The sequence below is a fragment of the Lissotriton vulgaris genome, chromosome 3_1 (genome assembly GCF_964263255.1).
Source record: "Lissotriton vulgaris chromosome 3_1, aLisVul1.2, whole genome shotgun sequence".
Classification (NCBI taxonomy): domain Eukaryota; kingdom Metazoa; phylum Chordata; class Amphibia; order Caudata; family Salamandridae; genus Lissotriton; species Lissotriton vulgaris.
In genome coordinates this window covers 13,923,692-13,949,074 of record NC_141689.1, presented here as the reverse complement: position 1 = coordinate 13,949,074, position 25,383 = coordinate 13,923,692, and the positions used below count along the sequence as shown (strand labels likewise).

Below are 25,383 nucleotides of genomic sequence, written 5' to 3'. Positions count from 1 at the left end.
TGCTCTGATACTGCATACTTCCCTCTCGTTACCTGCCTCTATTGTACCTGCTCTGTTATGCACAATGCCCTGTTGATGCTCTGATACTGCATACTGCCCTCTCGTTCCCTGCTATGATGTGCCTGCTCTGGTGCCCACTTTGCCCATGCTCACGCATACACTGTGATTGAACCCCTATTTTGTGAAATAAAGGTGGTCTATCAATTCTCGTGGTTTTTCGTTGTCATTCCTGCTTGCGTACTACAAATGTGTATTCGTATTTGCTTCTCATCAGTGGTTACGGTGACATGACACTCCCCCTCCCTACGTCACGTCCCTTGCTGGTATTCACCTCCAGACAGCCAATGGTTTGTGCCTTACCTGCGTCGTCGTCCATAGTAGGCCATGACTAGGACGTGGTGGATCGCGAAGAGCATCGGGAAAGCGTGTAGCGCAGGGTCCATGGTGGTGGTCAGCTTGCGGTGGGTATCTCGGCTGTGTCACCTGTGTTCGCTGTGGGGATTCCGACGTGTTCAGACAGGTTGTTTTTCCGCTGCGGTTTTATGTGTGTTTTCCGCCATCTTGATTGGGGGGACGGTCTTAGTCGTCAGTACGTACGGCGGTGCGTCCGGATGTGTTACGTCCGCCGCGTGGTCGTGTGTAGTTGGCCGGCGGAGCGTGCTTTTCCGTCGCGGACGGAAATTTGACAAGTTTTCCTATCCTGATATGGCGGACGGAGTATCCGCGGCAGGCGGACACGGAAAAGGCTTTTTCCACCTACTCACGGGCCGCGGTGGCTCTTCCGTCCGCCATCCTAATCGACCCCTTAGTTGCTTAACAGTTCCCCCAACTGGGTTCTGGCTCCACCCACTTAGCAGGTCACCTGTTAGATCCCATGTTTTCGAACATTAGGGCCGCTCTGTGGGTACTCCCATTCCCATGGGTTGGACTGACCATTCATTGGAGAAATGTCCCTCCCTGCTCCAGAGTCCCCCAATAGAACCACCAATTCACCTGTTTTTAAACGCCTGTGGCATAAACTGAGGCTTGGGGACTTCCACACATTTCTTAATACGAATCCTTTAGAACAGCTTGAAGACACGGAGACAGGCTTCAGATCGTTCTATGACTGGATCACCCGAGGGCTAGACTCTCTGATCCCTGCTAAATGGTGTAAGGGCCGCACAGTTGTTGCCAGTCCCTGGTATATCAAGTCTCTGTCCATTCTTCGGAAGGCCTGTAAGAGGTTGGAGCGTAATTGTAGGAAAAACTACGATTCTGGGGAAAAAGTTTGCTATCTGAGGGAGCTCAAGCACTATCATAAGACCGTTTGCACTGTCGGGGCAGCCTATTATGCCAACAAAATTAAGCTTAGCCCCAACCCAGCTAACTATATTTTTAAGATTCTTAAAGATCTGAGGGTTAGGAAAATTCTGGAATCCCCATAACATCCGAACAGCAATGCGAGGATCTTGCTATTTTCTTTGTCGAGAAAATTCACACCATTTACCGGGCCTTTCCCCAAGGACCCCTTCTCCTTCCTAAAGCCCCTTTTGGACCCCTGCCTCTTTCGACCCTGCTAGCATTCCCGAATATTACCTGGACAAGTTTATTCAGCTAAGCAGGATTGTTAAATCTGGCTCCCTAACCGATCTTTCAAGGCCTGCTCAGTTTCGGGAATCAGTCTCCCTTCTGTTAGCCCTGCTATGCAACCTGGTTCATTCCTCTCTTTCTACTGCTGTGGTCCAGGTTTCTTGGAAACAGGCACGGGTTTCCCCCATTCTTAAGAAACCTTCGCTTGATCCAACTAAGCTTGCAAACATTCGGCCGATATCCCTCCTGCCATGGGTGGTTAAAATTACGGAGGCTCATGTGAATGCTACACTCACTCATTTTCTGAGCGCTAACAAAATCCTTGATCCCTCACAAAAAGGTTTCCGCCTGGGCCACAGCACTGAGACGGCTCTTCTGGCTGTGACGGAACACATGCTGTCAATCCTTGATTCCAGTTAAACGGCGGCATTGGTCTTGCTGGATCTCAGTTCCGCCTTTGACACGGTCTTGCATGGTATCCTGTTACAACGTCTGGAGGAAGTTGGCGTGGCTGGTCATTCCCTGGAGTGGTTTAGATCATTCTTGTCTGACAGATCTTTTCGTGTATCAGGACCTTCATTCCTCTCCCAGGATTTTACCATCAACCAGGGAGTGCCTCAAGGCTCAGCGGTTAGCCCCTCACTATTCAATGTATAAGTCCAGCCTCTGACTGCTATCGCTAGGCAATGGGACCTTACTATGGTCTCATATGCGGACGACACGCAGCTGGTTGTTGTCTCCCTTCTGAATATCTCCAGATTCAGAGATGGGCTGGCTGCTGTGGCGGAATGGATGACCACCAACTGTTTGCAGCTGAATGCTATCAAAACCAAGGTCATGTTAGTGGGGAAGAACCCGAATGCCTGGAACGAGCACTGGTGGCCAAGTGCTCTGGGCCCTGTCCCTAAACCCAACGCAATGGTGAAGAACTTAGGAGTCTGGATGGACTCCACCCTCAGCTTCCTAGACCACACTAAAAGAGTCGCTGGCACCTATTTTGGCCTTTTGCGCGGCCTTAAGCCCCTGTTGAAATTTTCTATTCTTTGACTCGCCAGCTGATTGTCCAGTCAGCTATTCTATCCCGACTGGACTATGCCAGCGCCATTCTTCTAGGGGCTAACCAGGCCGAAATAACTTGGATGCAGCATGCTCAAAACGCTGCTGCTAGGGCCTTGTTGGAATCCTGCGGACCGTCCCTATAGCTGCCACCATCAGGAAACTTCATTGGCTCCCCATGGCAGCACATAATCAATTTAAAACACTGTGTCTCTCCTTCAAGATTTTGAAGGTGTCCACGCCTAGCATACTGGCAAATCGCCTTACTCCTTATGTTCCTCCGCGCCAGCTGCGCTCCCGGGGGCAGCACTTGGTTACTGTACCTCCTGCGAAACGCCTTCACGCTGGCGGCCGGTCTTTCCGCTATCTGGCGGCTAGACTTTGGAACTTATTACATGTCCAGAATCGCAGTATGGCTAGCCTGTTGGAATTTAGGAAAACCATTAAAACCTTCCTCTTTCTTTCTTGCTAGGCCCTGCTTTCCACCCCTTTTCTCTTTGTTTTTCCCTGCTCTGATGTATGGTTACTGTTTCTGATGCTGGTAGCGCCGGGGCGTCCCTTTGCCGGGGCAGCTGTGCGCTTTATAAACTCAATAACATAACATATTATTGTGCCAAAATTGAAGGCTGTCTTTAAACAGTTTAAAATCTCTTAAGAGGCCTCTGCAGAAAGGAGGAATTCCAAAAGCACTGAGGGCTTCGTTGGAGTCATGGGATGCTAGCTGGCATGCTGATCAGCCGATGGAGGTGCTAAAGACTTTAGATGGACAGCAGGATGGGCTATTGCGTCTGCCTGTACCCTCCCGGGATGGCAGCAGTATCTCTTCAAAGGGGCTGCCTCCAGCAGAAGAGCTAGAGGACAGGGAGAGAACCAAGATGCATGAGTTGGAGCTCACAAATCTCAAGCTGCGGAAAGAGGACAGGGAGTTGGCATTTCAGATTGGGAAATTAGCCCTGGAAAAAAAGATGATCTTGGAGAATAGAAGAGGATTGAGGGGCCTGTATCCAAAGGCAAAGAGTTTAGAGTCTAATCCCCATGGTGGCAGCGCACCATCAGGTCCGGGAGAAAGGAAGTTATACATCCCCAAGGATGTTATTAAGGATTTCACAAAGCATGAGGTCAGAGGTTCAAAGCTTATGAGGTAGCAATGAGGTCCTACAGAATCCATTAGAGAGAATGGGCAGCGGTTTGCGGAGCTGCTTTGTCACTGAAGGGAGGGAAACATTACTAGGCTAGTCCACGAGGATCAGATATCCTAAACACCATGAAGCAAGCCTTGGTAATGAGGTATGGTTTGACCCTAGAGCGATCCAGGCAGCAGTTGAGGGCTTATACAAAGCTGGAGTCAAGCACTTGGGTGGAATATATGTCCTATTTTTGCAGAGCACTGGATAGATGGGTGAAGGGTAGCCAGGTAAATGATTTGGCTGCATGGGAACATTTGTCAGATAATCATTTTCCAGAGCTAGGCCAGCACTTCGCAGACAGTAAGCTGAGTGACCCCTAGAAGCTTGCTGTGATGGCGGACTGCTGGGTCAGAACCAGGGTCAAAAATGGCCATGTGGGAGACTCCGACAAAGGTGGGCTGGGTCCCCAGCAGAAGAGTAGGGGGAACAAAGGCAAACAGAAGGAGTTACAGAAAGGGCCCCAAAGTAATTCCCAAGAGAACCAAGGGATAGGTTCCCAGCCTCCCACTGAGAGGAAGCCATGGGTTCCCACAGGTAAGCCTGCTCAGAAGTGCCCCGGGGTATGTTAGGGCTCATGAAAATGGGACCCTACCACCACCACTCAAAAAGCTGTAATTATGACTTTTTCAGTTTAAAATCTGGCTACAATAGTGATCGATGAGGCACCTACAAACCTTTTCCATCATAAGGTTTGATACCAAGATTCCGGCACATCTAATTGTAAAAAAGTTGAACCCAGTGATATAGGAGTTCTGTCTCCCACATCAGGCTCACTTGATACCTGATATGGCCACATCCTATAATACCCTTTAATCTGGTGCTTCTATTAGAGCCCAGATTGCAGGTGGTTTGGTGTTTCTTGATGCAGAAAAGGCCTTTGTGGCTTGTGTCTGGGTGTAGAACACTATGGGGTCGATTCCGATCCTGGAAAAAGCTCTCCGATTAGCTGTACACAGCGTTTTTCCCATACGAATCGTCCCCTGCAACGTCCCCCGTACGTACGACGAAGTACGATTCGTACAAGGAGCAGGACTCCATACGAATCGTACAAAGACCGTATGACTCGATTCTCTGCACGATTCTCACTCGGAACCCGCTGTACGCGACATCTGTACGGATCGCGGCTGCTTTTTCTGAACCAGTAAGTACGATTCGTGTCGGGTACGCACTGTATGACCCTTTTCCTACGAGAGCTCAAAACAGCCGTAAAAGCAGAGTTCGCCCCGAATCAGGTATGGAACGGCCACCCCCGGGTACGGCGCGTACCATTCATGATCGCAGGGGTACAGCGCGTACCCCTGAAATTATGGGAGGGATGCGCCGTACCCTGCGATCTCTGGGTGTATGCACTGTACCCCATGTTTGCTGGGTGTACAGTGCATACACCCTGCGATTGTGGGGTATGGCGCGTATCCTTCATGATCTCAGGGGTACGTGCTGTACCCATGCGATCGTGGGGGGTACGCGCCATACGGTGTGTATGTGATAGTACGCTTTTCCATATGAATCACCCTTCCCTGATGTGGACCATACAAATCGCGTCCTGATTCCCCGATCCGGATCCTACTCGTCAGGTCGTACGGCGTGTGTATGAGTCATACGGTTCACGGTTTCAGCCTTGCAATATGTACGGATCGCGCCTTTTCAGACTGATTCACGGAATGCGGATCGTACTACGCGACTCGGACGGACGGGTACGATTCGTACGTAAAGGTCTCCGGATAAGAATCGTACAGACGGTTTTTTACCAAGATCGGAATCGACCCCTATGTGCCTCAGCTCTTGCATTTCCCCACCCGGTCACTTAGGTGAGAATCAATTAACTGTTCCTTGACCTTATCACAATATATTTGGAAACTAGGCAGGGTAGCCCACTCCCCCCACTCTTCTTCACCATTGTGCTGGACTCACTCGGCTGTGCTCTGCGTGAATTCCGAAGTGATTGGACCTAGAGCTCCCATATGGCTGACAAGCTCTGTTCAGTCTTTGAGATAACTATGGGACAGATATGGATAAGCTTGACGCTCAATAGGGTTTTATTTTTATCGAAGCCCACAACAGAGTTAATGCTGCTCACTTAGCCAGGCACACAATGAGTTCCTTGGAACGCACTGACTCTCCCTCATCATATAGCTGTATGGCTCCTGCAGGTTTACAAATACAGCACTATATACCATCCAGGACCGTTCATTCACAAGGGCACCTCCAAGACCTTGAGATCCTTGTCAGTCGTGGAGTCCCCCAGGGTTTCATCCTGTACCTACTTATCTTGAACTTCTACAAGGATCCCCTTCTCTCACTGGTACAGCAGGGCACGGAGGGAGGGGAAACTATACTGTGGAGAGGAATACCTGGACTTGGACTGATGAAGAGTGTTAGTATATAATGTCAGGAAGACGATCACTGATGAGCAAAGGGGTTCCTACTGGCATCACACAACACACGTCTCAATGAACATTTCACATTCATTAATCCGCTTTCAATTACTTCCATCACCTCCACTGTAGCCTAGTCAAGATATGTAAGACAGAATTTCTGTTGACTCTCTGGGGAATCCTTCATCATACATGTTGACTGAATGTGCTTGAAATGTTTCCAGATAACAAGAGCCATGATGCCCCTACCAGAGACCCTGCAGTCTCCTATCTCTGTGATTGCCTCATCCTCCTCAACCAATCACTTTGATGGTCCATCATCGCTTGTTGTCCACTGAAATGCCCTGTTCATTATCTTTATTTTGTCCTGGTTGTAAATGCTGCTTTGACACTTGAAATGTTTAAATCTATATATTTAGAGATTCATTCCACTTTTAAACTCATTTTTCTTGTAACCAGTTAACTACTATCCTGTTATCCCCTCATGTTTTTGCCTGTCATTTCACTTCCTTCTCAAATCCATTGCCTCTCCCGCCATCTCTGAGTCTTTCCTCCTGTTTGTTGTCTGGTTCCCTCAGGCACCTCACGTCTTTAGGACTCCCTGGATCCTTGGAGCACCGCAGGCGTGAAGACGCTCTTCCACCATGGGGAACTTCTGCGTGACTGTGGTCAATGAGACTCCCTACACCTTCAGCTTCGGCTTTGGCTATTGGTCCAGGGAGTCGGTTATTCAGGTGAGTTTGGCCCCTAATGGACCAACACAGTCATTGCCCAGCACCTGTGCACAGCAGCATCAACACAGTCATTTCTCAGCACAGGGGCACAGAGGTATCAACACAGTCATTGCTCAGCACCTTGGCACAGCAGCATCAACACAGTCATTTCTCAGCACAGGGGCACAGAGGTATCAACACAGTCATTGCTCAGCACCTGGGCACAGCAGCATCAACACAGTCATTGCTCAGCACAGGAGCACAGCGGCATCAACACAGCGCTGAAGGCCTTAATTTACTGGCCCAGGGTATCTGAGATACCACTTTACAAAGGAGTGATTATTAAATTAAATACGCCAAACAGGCGTAGACCAATGGTACCATGTTTGCCATTGAGAGCACATGCACTTTACACTGAACAGCAGTGATAATGTGCCCAGAGTCCTAAAACCACCAATACCAGGTCAGAAAATCTACCAGGAGGAACACAAAAAGTTCAGGGAAGACCCTGCACAAAGGGCCAGTCCACCAGTGGCATAGTGGGCAAAAGCACGCTGGACTGGAACCTGGCCCATGTTTCTTACTAGTATCTGGATTAATTCAAGCTTTCCACCCATTTTTTGTGTAGCTCAACAGGTTCATTGTTTATCACGGGGGGCTCAGTGGGAGCAGTGGTATTGATCTGTTCATGGAAAAGCATGTTATCCACATTGATATATCTCCTAGCGGGTATACAGTCAAAATATCGAGAAAAAAATATAGAAGTACAATAATATTGAGTTAAAAATATAGAATGGACAGAATATCGAATGGACAGAATATAGACAACAAACATATCGAATGTAATGGACAAAATATCGAATGGACAGAATATAGATAACAAAATTATCGAATTTGAGGTTAGTAAGTTAATATCAATTTACATAAATATAGAAAGTAAAAATATCGAAGTATTTAATATAGATGTAAAATATTTTAGATGTAAATTTTTTTTAATAATATCGAATTTTTTGAAATGTTTTTTATGTTAGTGTATGTGTGAGAAGTGTATATTTATTTTATAATTTATTTTAAGTAATGAATTTTATGGTATTTAATTTTTGCATAGTTTAATTCTGTAGAGGGTTGTGGGTTTATAGGTGAATAGGGTGGGAAGTAATTTAATTATAATTGATTAAATGTTTTAATTTATTTATTGGTATTTATCTTGAATTAATTGCTAGTTAATTTTTAATTGGTAATTAATTAGATTGTAATTGGTAATTAATTTTAATTAAATGATTAATTGATAATTATATTAATTTTATTAATTTATTTTCTGTAGCGGGTTGTGGGTTTATAGGGGAATAGGCTGTAAAAGTAATTTAATTATAATTGATTAAATGTTTACATTTATTTATTGGTATTTATCTTGACTTATTTGTTAAATAATTTTTCATTGGTAATTAATTGAATTTTAATTGGTAATTAATTTTTATTAATTGATTAATTGATAATTATGTTAATTTTATTAATTTATTTTCTGTAGCGGGTTGTGAGTTTATGGGGAATAGGGTGGGAAGTAATTTAATTATAATTGATTAAATGTTTTAATTTATTTATTGGTATTTATCTTGAATTATTTGTTAAATCATTTTTCATTGGTAATTAATTGGATTTAATTGGTAATTAATTTGTATTAATTGAATAATTGATAACTATGTTAACTTTTTTATTTATTTTCTGTAGTGGGTTGTGGGTTTATAGGGGAATAGGGTGGGAAGTAATTTAATTATAATTGATTAAATGTTTTATATGAATAGGTAATGATTATTAATAATTAATTGTTATTTGTATTTTTATTTGCTTAACTATTATATTATATTAAAATTGTAATTATTTTTAATGAATTTTTAATTGGTATTAATATTTATTTCTTTTTTATTAATATATGAAGTATTTACTTTCCCTACTGTTGCACTCTCTGGAGTGGGAATAGTAATTTTTACCTCTACGCTATCCAATGCTTTCCCTACTGTTGCACTCACTGGAGTGGGAATAGTAAATTTTTCCCCTACGCTATCCAATGCTTTCCCTACTGTTGCACTTTCTGGAGTTGAAATAGTAATTTTTACCCTCCCACTGACCGATTGACAGTGTGCACGCGGATGTGAGTGTCCTGAGGCGGAAGCCGGAACTAATTGTGGGGGAGTGAGCAGCAGCATTGTATTTTAAACTTGCACTCGTGTTTGTATAATTGCACTTTAGTTCGTTTTTAAATTGACTTCTGTGTTCACTCTGGGCATTACTTTAAGGACTACTCACTGTCCACCTTGCTTTTTCCCACCGCAGCCGATTAGGCACTGCCGGGGTCCAGAGCTGAGTCCACCATCTTCGGTGAGGAGCAGGTGAGCGGTCCAGTGCTCGGCCCCTCCCACCCTTACGTTCATAAATGAGTCTCCCACCTAGGAGGCGCAGAGGACGAGCGCAGCGGGCGTGCCGGCGATGCCCCGAAGACGCGCCTAAGACCAGCCCGTCTGCACCCGTCCACGACCTGCCGGGACCCGGGGCAGGGCATGCTGCCGGTCCGATCCGCTATTCCCGGAATGATCTTATGATATATAATAAAGGCCAGGGCTACCTGTCGAAGGAGACACTTAGCCGGGCCAGCAGACATGGCATATTGATCGAGCGTCTTCCCCCAGTAATCCCTACAAACAGCCAGGTCAACTCTAGCTTGCAGCCCCACCCCTTGGCAATCATCTACTTAAATACTCGATCCCTGGTGAAACACCAGATGGATATTTTCCACTTGTTGGACATGGAGAAACTAGACATCCTCTTACTTACCGAGACCTGACTGACTCCTGATTCCGCCCCGACATAATAGCTGCTCTTCCACCTAATTATCATATTTTTCATGCAGACCGAGACACAGGAAAAGCGGGGGGGGGGTTGCCACAGTTATTCGCTCTATTCTGATAGTTACCTCCCTGACCTGTCTAACTCTATCGGACACATACAATCTGGTGCTAAAGATCGAGTCTCCTCACATGTTGATTGCTTGCGTCCTCTTGTATAGACCTCCTAACTCGATGCCAGCATTTCCTCTTGCGCTATGCGACCAAGTCGCCAACCTAGCATTGGATCATGCTAGGATTTTTGTAGTAGGCGACTTGAACTACTGGTTCAACGACCCTATGGAAAGCTCTCAATCGAGCGAACTCACAGAACTCACAACAAACTTAAACTTCTCACAGATAGTGCTTTAGCCAACTCACTGTAAGGGCCACATTTTAGATCAGGTATGGGCCAACACTTCGTTGGTGTCAACGCCGATAACTATTCCCTGCCTCTGGTCAGACCACTTTCTCTAGTAAATATAATCTAAATCATTTCCCCGCTAGGTCAACCACTATGGCTGTAGGTGGCCTAGCTAGGAAATGGAACACTCTCGATAGAGCGGCGTTCTTACAGACACTAGCTAACACAATTCCCACCCCTCACCTAGATATTAATCTCTCAGAATCTAACCTTTCTGGCTGGCTACAAGCTGCCAGTGATTTGCACGCCCCTTATAAAAAAGTAAAACTGGCAAGGCGCGCTGACGCTGAAAGATGGTTCTCTCTCGATCTAAAAACAAGGAAATTAGCCTTGCGGCAGCTGGAACGATTTAAAGATCAGGTTCACCAAGGCCAGGAAAAAGTACATGAATGCCATCTCCTCTGCAAAAGCGGCCCACTTTTCCTCTCGCATTCTTAAATCCTCAAATAGGTCGTAGGACATCTTCGCCATTTTTAACGAATTAACGAACCTGGATAGTGTTCGTCCCAGTGTAACTCCGACTCAGTCCCTCTGTGACTCACTTAACATCTATTTAAGTGAGAAAATTGTGGCCATTAAAGCCAGCATCCCACAGTCCGTGACTCTGACCTTCTTTGGTATGTCAATTAACAATAGTCTTGGAATACTTAGCAGTTTCCCACCTATTTTCCAAGAACAATTTCAGGAACTGCTAGTAAGAGTCAAATCCGGCGCTCCATTAGATAGATGCCCCCGTACATCCTAAAAGAGTGTTTCGCTGCCTTCCCGGTCCCTGCCCGTACTGTCTTGAATGACTCTTTGTCCTCTGGCCTGGTCCCACTGGCTTTTAAGGAAGCGACGGTCATACCGCTCCTAAAAAAACCTGAGGCAGATCCATCTTGCAAGGCAAACTATCGCCCCATCTCCTTACTCCCCTATCTGGTAAAGGTGTTGGAGGCCCTAGTTGCTAAGTACCTCTCTAACTTCCTCTCTAACTTCCTAGAGGAATCCGGCTGCTTTGAACCCCACCAAGCCGGGTTCCGGCCTGCCCACTCTACGGAGGCTGTGGTAACCACAGTCCTGGATACTCTTCGGGACTGTGCAGATATGTGTTCTCCCCAGGCACTGGTGCTCCTGGACCTGTCGGCCGCATTTGACACGGTCGATCACACCATCTTGATCGACTGTGTCAGACAGGCTGAGGTCTGGGGCATTGCGGCGCGCTGGCTGGCAGTGCGGCTTGGAGAGCTAGCGGGCACCAAACAGTCCATTACATGCGGAGTTCCGCAGGGTTCTTCCCTGTCACCCCACCTGTTTAATCTCTACATCCTCCCACTGATTCAGGCCCTCAGAGATGAGCAGGTGATGGTGTATAACTACGCAGATGACTTACAGCTGCTGTTTACGATTGATAATTCTGAAACTTCTATCTTTTATTTTCAATCGACCATGAGGAACATCAAAACCTGGATGGACAGAAACCATCTGAAATGAAACCCGGGAAAAACTGAGCTAGTTCTCACTGGAGACAGCATCAAACACTGGGGCCCCCACTATTGGCCGTCAGACTTGGGTCAAGGCCCGACCCCCTCATTATCGGCAAAGACACTTGGGGTCACTGTGGACTGCGACCTTTCGCTAAAAGCCCAAGTGGGCCAGGTGGTTTCGAAGTGTTTTTCTAATTGAGAAAAATCCGGAAGGTTCGGCGCCTTCTCACCTCTGAGGCAATCACCCAGGTGGTGATCGCTACCGTATTGTCCCATTTGGACCATGCGAACTCCATTTATTTGGGCCTTCCCCTCTATTTGTCCAAAGGTCTCCAGATGGTGCAGAACTATGCCGCCACATTGATTCTGAATCAACCCAGATGGAAACCAGCTACTCCCTTACTTATGAAATTCCATTGGCTTCCGGTGATCCAGCGTTGCACCTTTAAAACAGGATGCATGATTTTCAAATAATTACATTGCAAAAGTCCCAAATTCATTGACCAACTTATCACAAAGTACGTACCGTCTCGCAATCTCCGTTCATCCCACCTTGACCTCCTTCAGATACCCTCTTTTAAACGCAAGCGCTCTGGCGGCCGCAGGTTTGCCACATTGGCTCCTCGTCTGTGGAACACCTTCCCTCTTGAGATTCGGACCTGTCAGGACCTTTTCTCATTTCGGAAAGCCTTAAAGACCTGGCTATACAGGCAAGCATATCAATAAACCTCCATTCCATATCCCTGGTTATGTCACTGTCTACTTAAGCGCCAAGAAACCAACCGGTGATAGTGCGCTCTATAAGTTTTTTATTAACATAACATAACATAACTTTCCAATGCCTTCCCTACTGTTGCAGTCTCTGGAGTGGGAATAGTAATTTTTAACCCTACGCTTTCCAACGCTTTCCCTACTGTTGCACTCACTGGTGTGGGAATAGTAATTTTTACTATACCCACTATCCAACGCTTTCCCTACTGTTGCACTCTCTGGTGTGGGAATAGTAATGTTGACCTCTACACTATACAACGCTTTCCCTACTGTTGCCCTCTCGGGAGTGGGAATAGTCATTTTTACCCCTAAGCTATTCAACGGTTTCCCTTCTGTTGCACTCCCTGGAGTAGGGATAGTAATGTTGACCTCTACGCTATCCTACACTTTCCCTACTGTTGCCCTCTCTGGAGTGGGAATAGTCATTTTTACCCCTACACTATCCAACGCTTTCTCTACTGTTTTACTTTCTGGAGTGGGAATAGTAATTTTGACCCCTAAGCTATGCAACGTTTTCCCTACTGTTGCACTCACTGGAGTGGGAATAGTAATTTTTACCCTCCCGCTATCCAATGCTTAAGTGCCAAGAAACCAACCGGTGATAGTGCGCTCTATAAGTTTTTTATTAACATAACATAACATAACTATCCAATGCCCTCCCTACTGTTGCAGTCTCTGGAGTGGGAATAGTAATTTCTAACCCTACGCTTTCCACCGCTTTCCCTATTGTTGCACTCACTGGTGTGGGAATAGTAATTTTTACCTACCCGCTATCCAATGCTTTCCCTACTGCTGCACTTTCTGGAGTGGGAATAGTAATTTTGACCCCTACCCTATCCAACGTTTTCCCTACTGTTGCTCTCTCTGGAGTGGGAATAGTAATTTTTACCCTTCCGCTATCCAATGCTTTCACTACAGTTGCACTCTCTGGAGTGGGTGTAGTAATTGTTACTCCTTCCTATCCAACGCTTTCCCTACTGTTGCACTTTCTGGAGTGGGCATAGTCATTTTGACGCCTTCGCTATCCAACGCTTTCCCTACTCTTGCACTCTCTGGAGTGGGAATAGTCATTGTTACCCCTACGCTATCCAACGCTTTCCCTACTGTTGCACTCACTGGAGTGGGAATAGTCATTTGTACCCCTACGCTATTCAACACTTTCCCTACTGTTGCACTCTCTGGAGTGGGAATAGTAATTTTTACCCCTACGCTATCCAATGCTTTCACCTACTGTTGCGCTCACTGGAGTGGGAATAGTAATTTTTACCTACCCGCTATCCAATGCTTTCCCTACTGCTGCACTTTCTGGAGTGGGAATAGTAATTTTGAACCCTACCCTATCCAACGTTTTCCCTACTGTTGCACTCTCTGGAGTGGGAATAGTAATTTTTACCCTTCCGCTATCCAATGCTTTCACTACTGTTGCACTCTCTGGAGTGGGTATAGTAATTTTTACTCCTTCCTATCCAACGCTTTCCCTACTGTTGCACTTTCTGGAGTGGGAATAGTCATTTTGACGCCTTTGCTATCCAACGCTTTCCCTACTCTTGCACTCTCTGGAGTGGGAATAGTCATTGTTACCCCTATGCTATCCAACGCTTTCCCTACTGTTGCACTCACTGGAGTGGGAATAGTCATTGTTACCCCTACGCTATCCAATGCTTTCCCTACTGTTGCACTCACTGGAGTGGGAATAGTCATTTTTACCCCTACGCTATCCAACGCTTTCCCTACTGTTGCACTCTCTGGAGTGGGAATAGTAATTTTTACCCCTACGCTATCCAATGCTTTCACCTACTGTTGCAATCTCTGGAGTGGGTATAGTAATTTTTACTCCTTCCTATCTAACGATTTCCCTACTGTTGCACTCTCTGGAGTGGGAATAGTCATTTTGACCCCTACGCTATCCAATACTTTCCCTACTGTTGAACTCTTTGGAGTGGGAATAGTCATTTTTACCCCTACGCTATCCAACACTTTCCCTACTGTTGCACTCACTGGAGTGGGAATAGTACTTTTTACTCCTACACTATCCAACGCTTTCCCTACTGTTGCACTCTGGAGTAGGAATAGTAATTTTACCCCTACGTAACCAACGCTTTCCCTACTGTTGCACTCTCTGGAGTTGGAATAGTAATTTTTACCTCTACACTATCCAACGTTTTCCCTACTGTTGTACTCACTGGAGTGGGAATAGTCATTTTGACCCCTACGCTATCCAACGCTTTCCCGCCTGTTGCACTCTCCGGAGTGGGAATAGTAATTTTTACCCTCACGCTATCCAACGCTTTCTGTACTTTTGCATTCAACGGAGTGGTAATAGTACATTTTACTCTTTCCGCTATCCTACGGTAAAAATCTTTTATATTTGTTATTAGTATTACGTTCATATATTTATGTATTAATAAATACATTTGTATGTTTTTTTTTACTTACGTTAATTATTTATGAATTTTAAGGTTAGTTAGGTATTTTAAGTATGTTTAAGTTAATTATATTTATTATTTCATTAATTTTTTATTACTTTAAAGCATTTTTAAAAATTAGATATTTTGATTATGTATATTTTTACAACAATATTTTTGATTCAATATTTTTGTAGTTACCTGTTTGGAGATAGGAAGTCCATATTTTTGTATTCTATATTTTTTACTCGATATTTAGGTTGTTCTATATTTGTGTCATCGATATTGTTTCAGTGATCCCTCATAGCGCTAGCTAAAATTGCAGGCAGTCAGGCAGGAGAACATTTTTGAAAGTCCCAGGTGGTTTGCACAACACACACTCAGCAATTAAGGAATGGTGGCCACAGAGGATGGAGAGTGACTTCATCAAACAACTTTCGGCACTGTTGTACCTACCGGCACTGAAAAGACTGAGCCAGACAGACCTGGCTGATTACCCCCTAGCCTGGATAACATTGTCCCTGACTCTCTCACAGGTTTAGCAGGGAGAGAACGGGATGAACACAGACGCTGGAGGGATGAGTTCTTCATTGTCAGGCCTTGGGACAAATGTGATTCTTTGATATTGCACGGGTCCTTGGTTTCAGGTCATTATATGATCAATCTCTGATTCTCATCTTGGAGCTTTGGGACTGATGACAGTCAGGTTCTCAGCATCTCAGCACATGAGTCAGTTGACCTTTTACCTCATGTTGCAATAACAGCTGGTCTGATCCTCATTCCTCGATATGCCTCTTTCTCAGCTCTTCTCCTTTTCTGCCGCCCCAAACTATTTGAAGTCAAAGGGTGATCTTACCTTGCACCCATGGCCACCTTACATGTAGAGCAGTGGCAGATGGTGACAAGCCAACAGACCTCTCAGATTTCAAGTTACACCAAGAGTTAAGTGAGCTTCAACCAATGCCAAGAGCATCTTCTTGTAGATGCAGTTCAGTCCTATGGACCAAGGATTCCAGAATATGCGCATTCCCTCTGGCACCCATGACTTCAATGGGTTTGTGTATCTGACCCAGTCCTTCAGGCATCTCAGGGCTGCTCAGGGTCAGATGTTGGTGAGTGGTGGGCAGCACAACTCCTTTGGGGATCTGTTCATCTTTAATGTGTCACTTTGCTCAGGTGAGAGGCTAATATTGTGGCACTGGCTTGATTCAGGAACGAGAACACTAAGATATCTCTGCTGTTTTCGTGTGAATTCAGCAGCCGACACACAGTGCCTGTCTTACAATGTTCGATGCAGAGATATGGGAGTCAGAAAATAGCAGAGCAGAGTGTAGGAAAGTGGAGTATAATGCAGAGAGGCTGGCTGGTCTTCACTATGTCATACTCTCACAATATCCCAAAATAGGTCCTTTGGATTCACCCTAATACATTCTTAGTTCAGTCCTGGTAGAGTGGCACAGAACAGTCAGGCTTTACTAGAGGAAGATATGTTAAGCCTTTCAGAGTATAAATATGGACGATAAGTAATTGGTACGACTCAAAAAAAATCTGACACCAATTTATACAAATATAGCATATTTTTTAATAAATTTAAACACCAAAACACAGACAATCAAATGATTATAACAGAAGTTATGGATTTTAGAAAGAAAAATAAATCAGTGTCATTCAATACTGCAGAATTTAACACTGCAGTTAATGTTAAAAAGCACCAGTGACAATTGGCCACTTGAACGTCAAGTTGCGCGGAACCCACTGAGTGGTACTGTGCTGCAGGTCCCAGGACCAGTGCACAACAGTCAGTTGAATTTTACCTGGCTCTTAGGGGCCGGGTGCAGAGTTGCTCTGGCAGTCTTTGGTGCTGAAGAATGATCCGTGGGGGAGCAAGTTTTACCGCTCAGAGAGTGCTGGTGAGGAAACTGGTGCATAAAGTCCACAATGGTACCCACTGAAGTGGTTGGTTGAACCCGTTGCAGTGTTCCCCCACATTGCGGCATCGAGTGAAGCTAGTGGTAAACAGACTGGCCATCAACAAGCCTTGGAAGCGATAAGCTCAGTATAAAGATATTTCGATGTCCAGAGGTCCGTGAGAAAAGGGTAGCCACCAGGAAACTTGCTAGAGGTCAGGGCTAAGTTTCTTACAATTAACTTGACTAATTTAGGGCGATCCCTCAGTGGACCTGATGGCTAGTGAGTCTTTGGATCTGGGTCGTGCTTTTGCCTGTGGGCTGGCTGCAGGGGACTAGCACCACTAGTCCATGGGAGTCTGGAATTGCCCCAGGCTCTCTAAGGAGTCCTTCTGTCTGGGGGAATCAGTCTTCGGTCCAGGAAGAGTCGCTAGTGAAGCAGCTGCAGGGGGGTATTGCGCCTTTGTTTTGTGCAGGTTCTAGAATCTCGTCTTTGTTGCAAGTCAAATCAGATATGTAGTTCTAGTGCCAAGGGTCCAATCAAATCCTAGATTTAGGGTTGTTAGGGGTCTGGGTGCAATTAGCCAATGGGCTATTAACCGCAGCGGTTAATCACCCATGAGGCGGCCACATCTGGGGATGAGTGCCACCATTCGCTATCCGAACCCTCTAATCTGCCATATTTTCTTTGGCTGCACAGTCCAGGTAGCCAACCCACACGGGAGTGGGTAGCCCACTAGGGGTGTACACCTCCTGATTACCTAAATTCTTCCCACCTGCCTAGAAGCAAATGTGCATGGGGTAAGGGTACAACTGTGTCCTTCTCTGGGAGGCATCCTGGATGCATTTCAGAGGGGGTGAAAGTTTTGAAGCTCACCACCTTGACGTGCCACTTCATTAGCCATCCACTCATGGAGGGAGGTGCTGCCTTTTTTCCCTCCAGGCCTTTGTTTCTGACTCCTGGGTGTGTTATTGATTTTTGGCAGATGGGTTAGATTCCAGTCTTGGCGGAAGCAGCTACAAGCTGTCAACTAGGACAGATGATCGGTTTGGGCAACCAGGTGGGCAACCTGTAAGGTAGCCACCTAGGCAAATGTCACATCAAATCCGACATGAATCATGTTAGGTTTGCGGAGAGAAGTTGTTAGATACCATGCATGGCATATTTCAGTGGGATCATAAAGGAGATGGAAACCTCAGGGGTGCCAGGTACCAGCACTTATATGTCCACACCTTTAATATAATGTAGCCCACTTCCTGGGCTCAGGTGGTCTCCCTTAGAGGTGAATGGCATATATTAAAATATTGCTTTGACCTTGCCACACATGATTAGGGCAAAGTCGAGTTTGAGCAGTTTGCACTGCACAGGCAGTCTGCAGTGCCACGACTGCTGCCATTTGTTGACCTAAGTCACGCAGGGTGGCACAATCACGGCTTCAGGCTCTGGTGACTCCCACACCCTGGCTACCACTTACCAGGGACTTACAAGTTAGTTAAAGGCCTTGCCAATTGGGATTACCAATTCACATCTTTTCATTTTAGAGAGAGAGCACTGGCACTGGGGCTTGGTTAGCAGGCTCCAGTGCACTTTCAGAGACTTTACCATCAGCACTTTGGCAAAAAGTGTAGGGGTGACCATATGAAAAAGGGCACTTTCTACACAGAGGACATGCAGGGAACAGGAGACAACTAACCTATATCTGTGCCTATGGACCATTCTACAAACCTTTGCCAACCTTCATAGAGGTGGAGCGCAGTAGAGGAGTGCACCATTCATCATTTACTCGGCTTGCCGTTAATAAAAGGTGTCAATGCACGGCCCTGGAGACAATCATCAATCATTCAATCAATCATGACATTTGTATAGCGCACTACTCACCCGGAAGGGTCTCAAGGCGCTGGGGGAGGGAGGGCATCACTGCTCGAAGAGCCAGGTCTTGAGTTGCTTCCTGAAGAAAAGATGGTCCTGGGTTAGCCGGAGGTGGATGGGGAAGGAGTTCCATGTCTTGGCTGCCAGGTAGGAGAAGGATCTTCCACTGGCGGTGGCTCAGCGGATGCGTTGAACGGCGGCGAGAGCGTGGTTGGTCGACCGTAGATGGCAGGTGGGCGTGTAGAAGGTCAGGCGGTCGTTGAGTTACTTGGGGCCCAGGTCGTGGAGGGCCTTGTGTGCGTGGGTGAGGAGTCTGAACGTGATCCTCTTGCTGACGGTGAGCCAGTGCAGGTCTCTCAGGTGGCCGGAGATGAGGCTGTGTCGGGGGATGTCCAGGATGAGTCGGGCGGAGGTGTTCTGGATGCGTTGGAGTCTTTTCTGTAGTTTGGCTGTGGTGCCGGTGTAGAGGGTGTTCCCGTAGTCCAGTTGGCTGGTGACAAGTGCCTGGGTGACCGTCTGCCTGGTTTCAGTGGGGATCCATCGGAAGATCTTTCGGAGCATGCGCAGGGTGCTGAAGCATTTTGATGATACGGTGTTAATTTGTCTGGTCATCGAGAGGGAGGAGTCCAGGATGAAGCCCAGGTACCGTGCGTGGTCAGTTGGCTTGGGAGTAGGGCAGGGGGCCACCAGGAGTCATCCCAGACGGAGGGAGATGGTCCCAGGATGAGGACTTCAGTCTTATCTGAGTTCAGTTTCAGGCGGCTGTTCTTCATCCACTCGGCGACGTCTTTCATCCCTTCGTGTAGGTTGGTTCTGGCGGAGGCTGGGTCGTTGGTGAGGGAGAGGATGAGCTGGGTGTCGTCGGCGTAGGAGATGATGTTGAGGTTGTGCTGGCGTGCGATGGCTGCGAGGGGGCTCATGTATACGTTGAAGAGGGTGGGGCTGAGGGAGGATCCTTGTGGTACGCCACAGATGACTTCGGTGGCCTCGGATCTGAACGGGGGGAGGTGGACTCTCTGGGTTCTTCCGGTGAGGAACGAGACGATCCACTCCAGAGCCTTCTCTTGGATACCGGTGTTGCTGAGGCGCTGCACTAGGGTATGGTGGCAGACGGTGTCGAACGCCGCGGAAGGAGGCGTTGATGATGATCATCACCCATATAAGAGGTGTTAAGCTTTAAATGGACCACTTCAGCTCAAGGTATGCTGGGTAGCAATAGCAAACTCTGTCCGAGGAACTGCCAAGTGACTTGTGACACAGGCCACATGTGCAGGAGGAAACAGCAGGTTTGTATAAATGAGGAAGAGAACAGCACAGAACACTATAGCAGTCCCTTTCAACACTCCAGATGGGGTAAATCTTATTAGGTCAGTTCGGACAGAGCACAGTAGCTGGGATCTAAAACAACTGAAAGGCCAAAATGTTTTAATTTGTGACGCATGGAACAACATATTTGCATTTTTTCATTGTGTTGTGAATTTATAAAATTAAGTTGTCAAAGAATTGAACAGAGAAATGACTGAACTCGCTAAATCCTAGTAGATGCTATGTCTGAAAAGGATAAATATAACCAACCGGGTGATCTTGCAGTGGTAATTGATACCCGTAAATTGAATGACTATATTCTTGCTTCAAGGATTGCCTTCTAGTCCTTCAGTTCTAAGAGTCTGAAGTTTTCCTAATCGGGCCGCCGTCCCAGTCCAGTCAAACCTTGACCCCGCGGTGGTCTTTGATGACCATCAACACCACCTCATGGAAGCTGCTGCAGTGGGCTCTTTCCTTGCAAGGTCTGGACTCCACCAAAGAGCTCAGACATCAATGCTTATGAATAGTCTCTAAAGTTCTCTTTATCAGATGACAGAGACAATCCGCGAGAGGTGTGTGCAGGCAGGATACTTGAAGTTCCCATGAGCAGATACCACCATGGTGCTCTTCACATCAAAATTCTGATCATCTCAAGTTTCTCGCAAATCTGGCCACTGCACAAGGCCTCCTGACAGATGCACACATGCTTTTATTGTTGCTCTGCAGCTACTGACAAGACTGCTCTGGAGGGTAAGGGTCCACCCAAAATGGAACTCCTTTTAACAGAAAAGTCTACAGTACTATTTTCACTTCCCTGCCAGTCCACTGCATTGTTCTCTCTTCTTCCCCAACCCTGTGTTCAGGCAGGTTGCCCCCCACACCGCACAGCTAGCTTCACCTGTCTGTGCTTGTGCCCGACGCCTGCTGCTGCTGCGAGTTCAAGCCCCCTGTGGCCACACTCACTTCACTACTTTTTTCACTGCATTTCAGTCCGTTCCTCTGGGCTACTGTGTTGCCTGTACCTGGGATATTATTTTTGCCTCATCTGTCAATCTCATTTTTATCTGTTGTTTTTATTTTTGCTCTCTGTATCCCCCTGGTTCTTTCTCCCCCGCTGCACTCCATTTTTTTCCCACCGCTGCATCTCCTGCGGCCCCGCCCCAGCTTGCCCATACGCTCTTTCACTCTCCCGCGTGCCTCCAAGCTGCCCCTCCCTTTCAATTCCCCGTCTTAATGACGGGCACATCGCTGGCGCGCCAAAGGCATGGCCAAAGCAAGCTGGTCTGCACCAGTCGATACCAACACACTCCGCCGGACAGACGGTTGACCCCATATTTTCCACCAGCAACTATGTCACTTTCAGCCACACCACTGAACTCCACTGGACCTACCACCGCTGCATCCACTTATCCTTCAAGGAGAAACAATGCACACAACCAAACCAACTGCCCCCTTCGTTACGGAGTCGTGGCTCCATGAAGGCTCGGGCCCAGATATCGCAGAAGCACTTACGACTAACTACGCCATGGTCAGGTGTGATAGGGTGGCCAAAATTGGTGGGGGCATTGCTATTATTTTTAAAAACGTGTATCAATGTTTTTTAGACCGTATCAATTTACAAAACTGCAAAGCCGCATCTTTTAGACTTGTCCTTCATCCCAAAATCTCCCTAAATGGCATTTTTATCTACCGTTCACCAGGTCCAGTCAATGACTGGGTCACTCACCTGTCTGAGCTCATTGCCTCCCTGCTGCCTAACGTTAGTACTCTTCTATTTGTGGGTGACCTTAATATTCATTTGGATGATCTTAGCAATAATGTAGCTAGAACTTTGATCACCGACCTCCATGCGATGAATATCATTTTACATAATCAAGGTCCCACACACAAAGGTGGACATCTCTTAGACCCCATTTTCTCCAATCTGCCAGATCTACAATGTCTTCCGGCCTTGCCCGTCCTTTGGTCAGATCACTATCTAGTCAATTTTAGAATTCCGGCTATGACCACCGCGGCTCTGCACAGAGGCAACTATGCGGAAAGGTGCAGGGCATGGAGGAAATTGGACATCAGTTCTCTGAATAAAGCTCTGGCCTCTCACCTCCCTTTGGAACTGTCCACACTAGCTGATGTGGAAACTTCTGCTATGCTGATCGACCTCTGGTTAAAAAATGCCATTGATACCGTTCTCTCTGCTTCTCTAAAGCAGGATGTATCTCACAAGATGCCCGCCCCTTGGTACACTGAGGCATTAAAAGCTGAGAAGTCTCGGTGTAAGAAGCTTGAGCGACTATGGCGCAAAGACTATTCTCAGAATGCAGCTCTGACCTACAGAATCACTTTAAAATCTTACCACAAAGCGTGTGCCTCTACTAGGGCCAACTTTGTGGCGAAATCCATAACAAATGCCATCGACAATTCCAAAGTCTTGTTCAGCTTAGTGAAAAATCTTGCAGGCTCTTCCACATTAGTTAAAACTCCTCCTCTGACAGACGGGAATTGCCCAGTTTTTCCTAAGGAAAGTGGAGAAGATCCACCAGGACATCTCCACCTGTAACTCTAATAACAAGACCTTAGCCCAACCTGCTCTAGTAGAGAAAGCACTCGGTCCGAGACCTCCCATCCCCACTCGCTCCTAGCTTGGCCTGAATTACAGCCTGAGGGTCCTCAGGAATTGCTTTAAAATCTGGTTCCCCTTTGGAGTCCCTCCCTTTTCCTGGACTTAGGGCGCTCGATCCCCTGCATTTGTCCAAAATCTGTTCCATTCTGAATTTATCACTAAAGACTGCTACGGTTCCAGCCATCTGGAAACATACAATGGTCACTCCACTTTTAAAAAAGCCAACTGCCGATCCTGAGCTTCTTGTCAACTACCTCATTGTTAACTGCTTTTTCCAAGGTCCTGGAGCGTCACATCCATCTTCATCTTAATCAGTATGTGAGCTCCAACAACTTACTTCATCCTTCGCAGTCTGGTTTCCGGACGGGTTTCTCGACTGAGACCACTCTCCTGGGCGTTACAGAGAACCTACGGGCCCTGCTTGACAAAGGTGAAACGGCCGCGCTGATACTACTTGATCTTAGCGCGGCGTTTGACACCATCTCACACAAAATCCTTCTTGACGCCTTAGCCACCATGGGCGTGGAAGGATTAGCTTTGGATTGGCTGGCCTCCTTTCTTTTCAAATTTTTTCCTGTTCCTCCACTTCCAATACCTATGTACAGTACCATGGTGTTCCTCAGGGTTCTATCCTTAGTCCCCTACTTTTTACTTTATATGTTACTCCTCTGGCTCATATAGCTAAAAACGTCGGTCTCACATTATTCACATATGCCGATGACTCCCAGGTTATCTTCTCACTTACGAACTGTGGCGAGGCCTCCTCCTCCTGCCTTCAGTTTGGTCTCGGAGAAATAGCAAAATGGATGAATTACAACCTTCTCAAGCTGAATGGCGAGAAGACGGAGGTCCTTGTCCTAGGACAGAAGCCTAACCTGTGGACCTCGAGACACTGGCCAGCAAACCTAGGTCCCCTTCCTGTACCAGTGGAGCAGGTGCGAAATTTAGGCGTTGCCATTGACAGGGGCCTGACAATGCAATGGCAAGTCAGTAAAGTATCCGACATATGTTTCACTATTATACGTTGGCTTCGTAAGATTCTGTGGATGTTGCCTGATGAATTTAATTGAAAGTTCACTTGTATAGCGCTATCTACCCGGAGGCCTCGTAGCGCTTATGACAGAAGACTAAATTAGCGTGGGCTCGGGTAGATCAGCAGGAGTTGGCAAACAAGTGAGTTTTCAGGGCTTTCCTGAAGGAAAGATGATTAGTGGTCCCTCTCAAGGTTAGAGGAAGGGTGTTCCAGAGCTTAGCCGCGGTGTGAGAAAAGGAGCGGCCTCCCCAGCGGGCTCTCCTAACTCTGGTAGAGGAGGCCAGCTGGAGGGTCCCGGAACGAAGGGAACGTGACAGAACATAGGGAGTGACAAAAGGCTGTAGGATTGCAGGGCCCAGATGATGAAAGGCTTTGTGAAGAGTGCACATAGCCTTGAATTGTACTCTGGCCGCTATGGGAAGCCAGTGAAGCTCCCTTAGGGCATTCCTTGCTGACTGCCAGCGGGGAAGGTTGTAGAGCAGGCGAGCTGCACTGTTTTGGGTGACTTGGAGCTTCTGGATAACAAAGGAAGGGGCTCCCATATAGAGGACATTCCCATAGTCCAGGCGAGATAGTATGAGAGCCTGGACTAGAATCCTCCTTGCCTGAAATGGAAGCAGAGGGAGCACCTTCCGCAGCATCCTCATCAGTCCAAAACAGGTGGCTGCAGTCTTTGTGGCTTGAACGGAGAAATTCAGGGCAGTGTCAAGCCAGACTCCCAAGCTTTTTATTTGGTCCTTGGGGGCTGGGGGCGAGCCCAAACATGGTGGCCAGATGGACACAAGGAGGACGGTGGTGAGTGCCTTGGTCACCTCTTGGTTAGACTATGGTAACATACCCTACCTGGGGGCGGCCAAGGCTGTCACCCGATGCCTGCAACTAGTCCAAAACGCTGCAGTGCGTCTTCTCAGCGGTTGCTGCAAAATTGACCACATATCCAGCCGCCTCCGTGATCTTCACTGGTTGAAGGTTGAAAACCAGGTGAAGTTTAAGGCTCTCACCTACATGCATAAGATCAGGCACAAGGTGGCACCCAGTGATCTACAGACCCTAGTAAAATCTTATTCACCTTCCCGTTCTCTCCGTTCCTCCTCCCAATGCCTTTTCTCAGTTCCCACGATCAAGCTTTCCAGAATGGGAGGTCGTTCCATTTCTTACTTAGGGCCCAAGTTTTGGAATTCCCTTCTTTTGGCCATCCGGTCTGAGGACAGCCTTATTTGTTTTCACAAAGCCGTTAAGACCTGGCTTTTCGATCTAAACCTACTTGGCCAATCCATCCCTTGTTAGCTGCAGTATTTTAGCGCCGGGAGACCCCTACTGGTAGCTGTCGCGCTCTACAAGCCTAAATAATAAATAAAAATAAATAAACCACCCACAAAGAATACCCAACCGCAGCTGGAAAAATATCACCGAAAACCAGCTAATCACCACCTTCGCCCGAGATCCACCAATTGACCACACCGACACAGCCGCCTGTAACTGCAAGCAGTGGATCGATGAATACACCAACACCCTCACCCTGATCAAGAAACCCTCAAACAGACGATCTGATAAGAGGGTCATCTGGTTCACCACCGACCTCCAAGCATCAAAGCAGACCCGCTGAAGACTCGAGAAGAAGTGGTGCCACGAAAAGACACTGGACAACCATGCAGCCCTCAAGAACGGCAGCAGCAGGCACCACCAACTCATTCGAACTGCCAAAAGGACCTTCTCCAAGGAACACATCAGCAACAATGCACACAGCAGCAAAGAGCTCTTCAACATTGTGAATGAATGCGCCAACCCCAGCTCCAGCTC

The 25,383-nt window shown here is 46.9% G+C and overlaps 1 protein-coding gene across 1 annotated transcript in view; it reads left to right on the top strand.

The window, feature by feature from the left end:
- Positions 1 to 6,786: 6,786 nt before the first annotated feature.
- The window catches only part of LOC147725827 (uncharacterized), a 174,628-nt gene continuing 156,031 nt past the window's right edge, over positions 6,787 to 25,383 (top strand). The window contains exon 1 of the mRNA XM_086960003.1: positions 6,787 to 6,924. Within this exon, the coding sequence (XP_086816129.1) occupies positions 6,835 to 6,924 (90 nt within the window). The 5' untranslated portion in view covers positions 6,787 to 6,834. The remainder of the gene's footprint in view (positions 6,925 to 25,383) is intronic.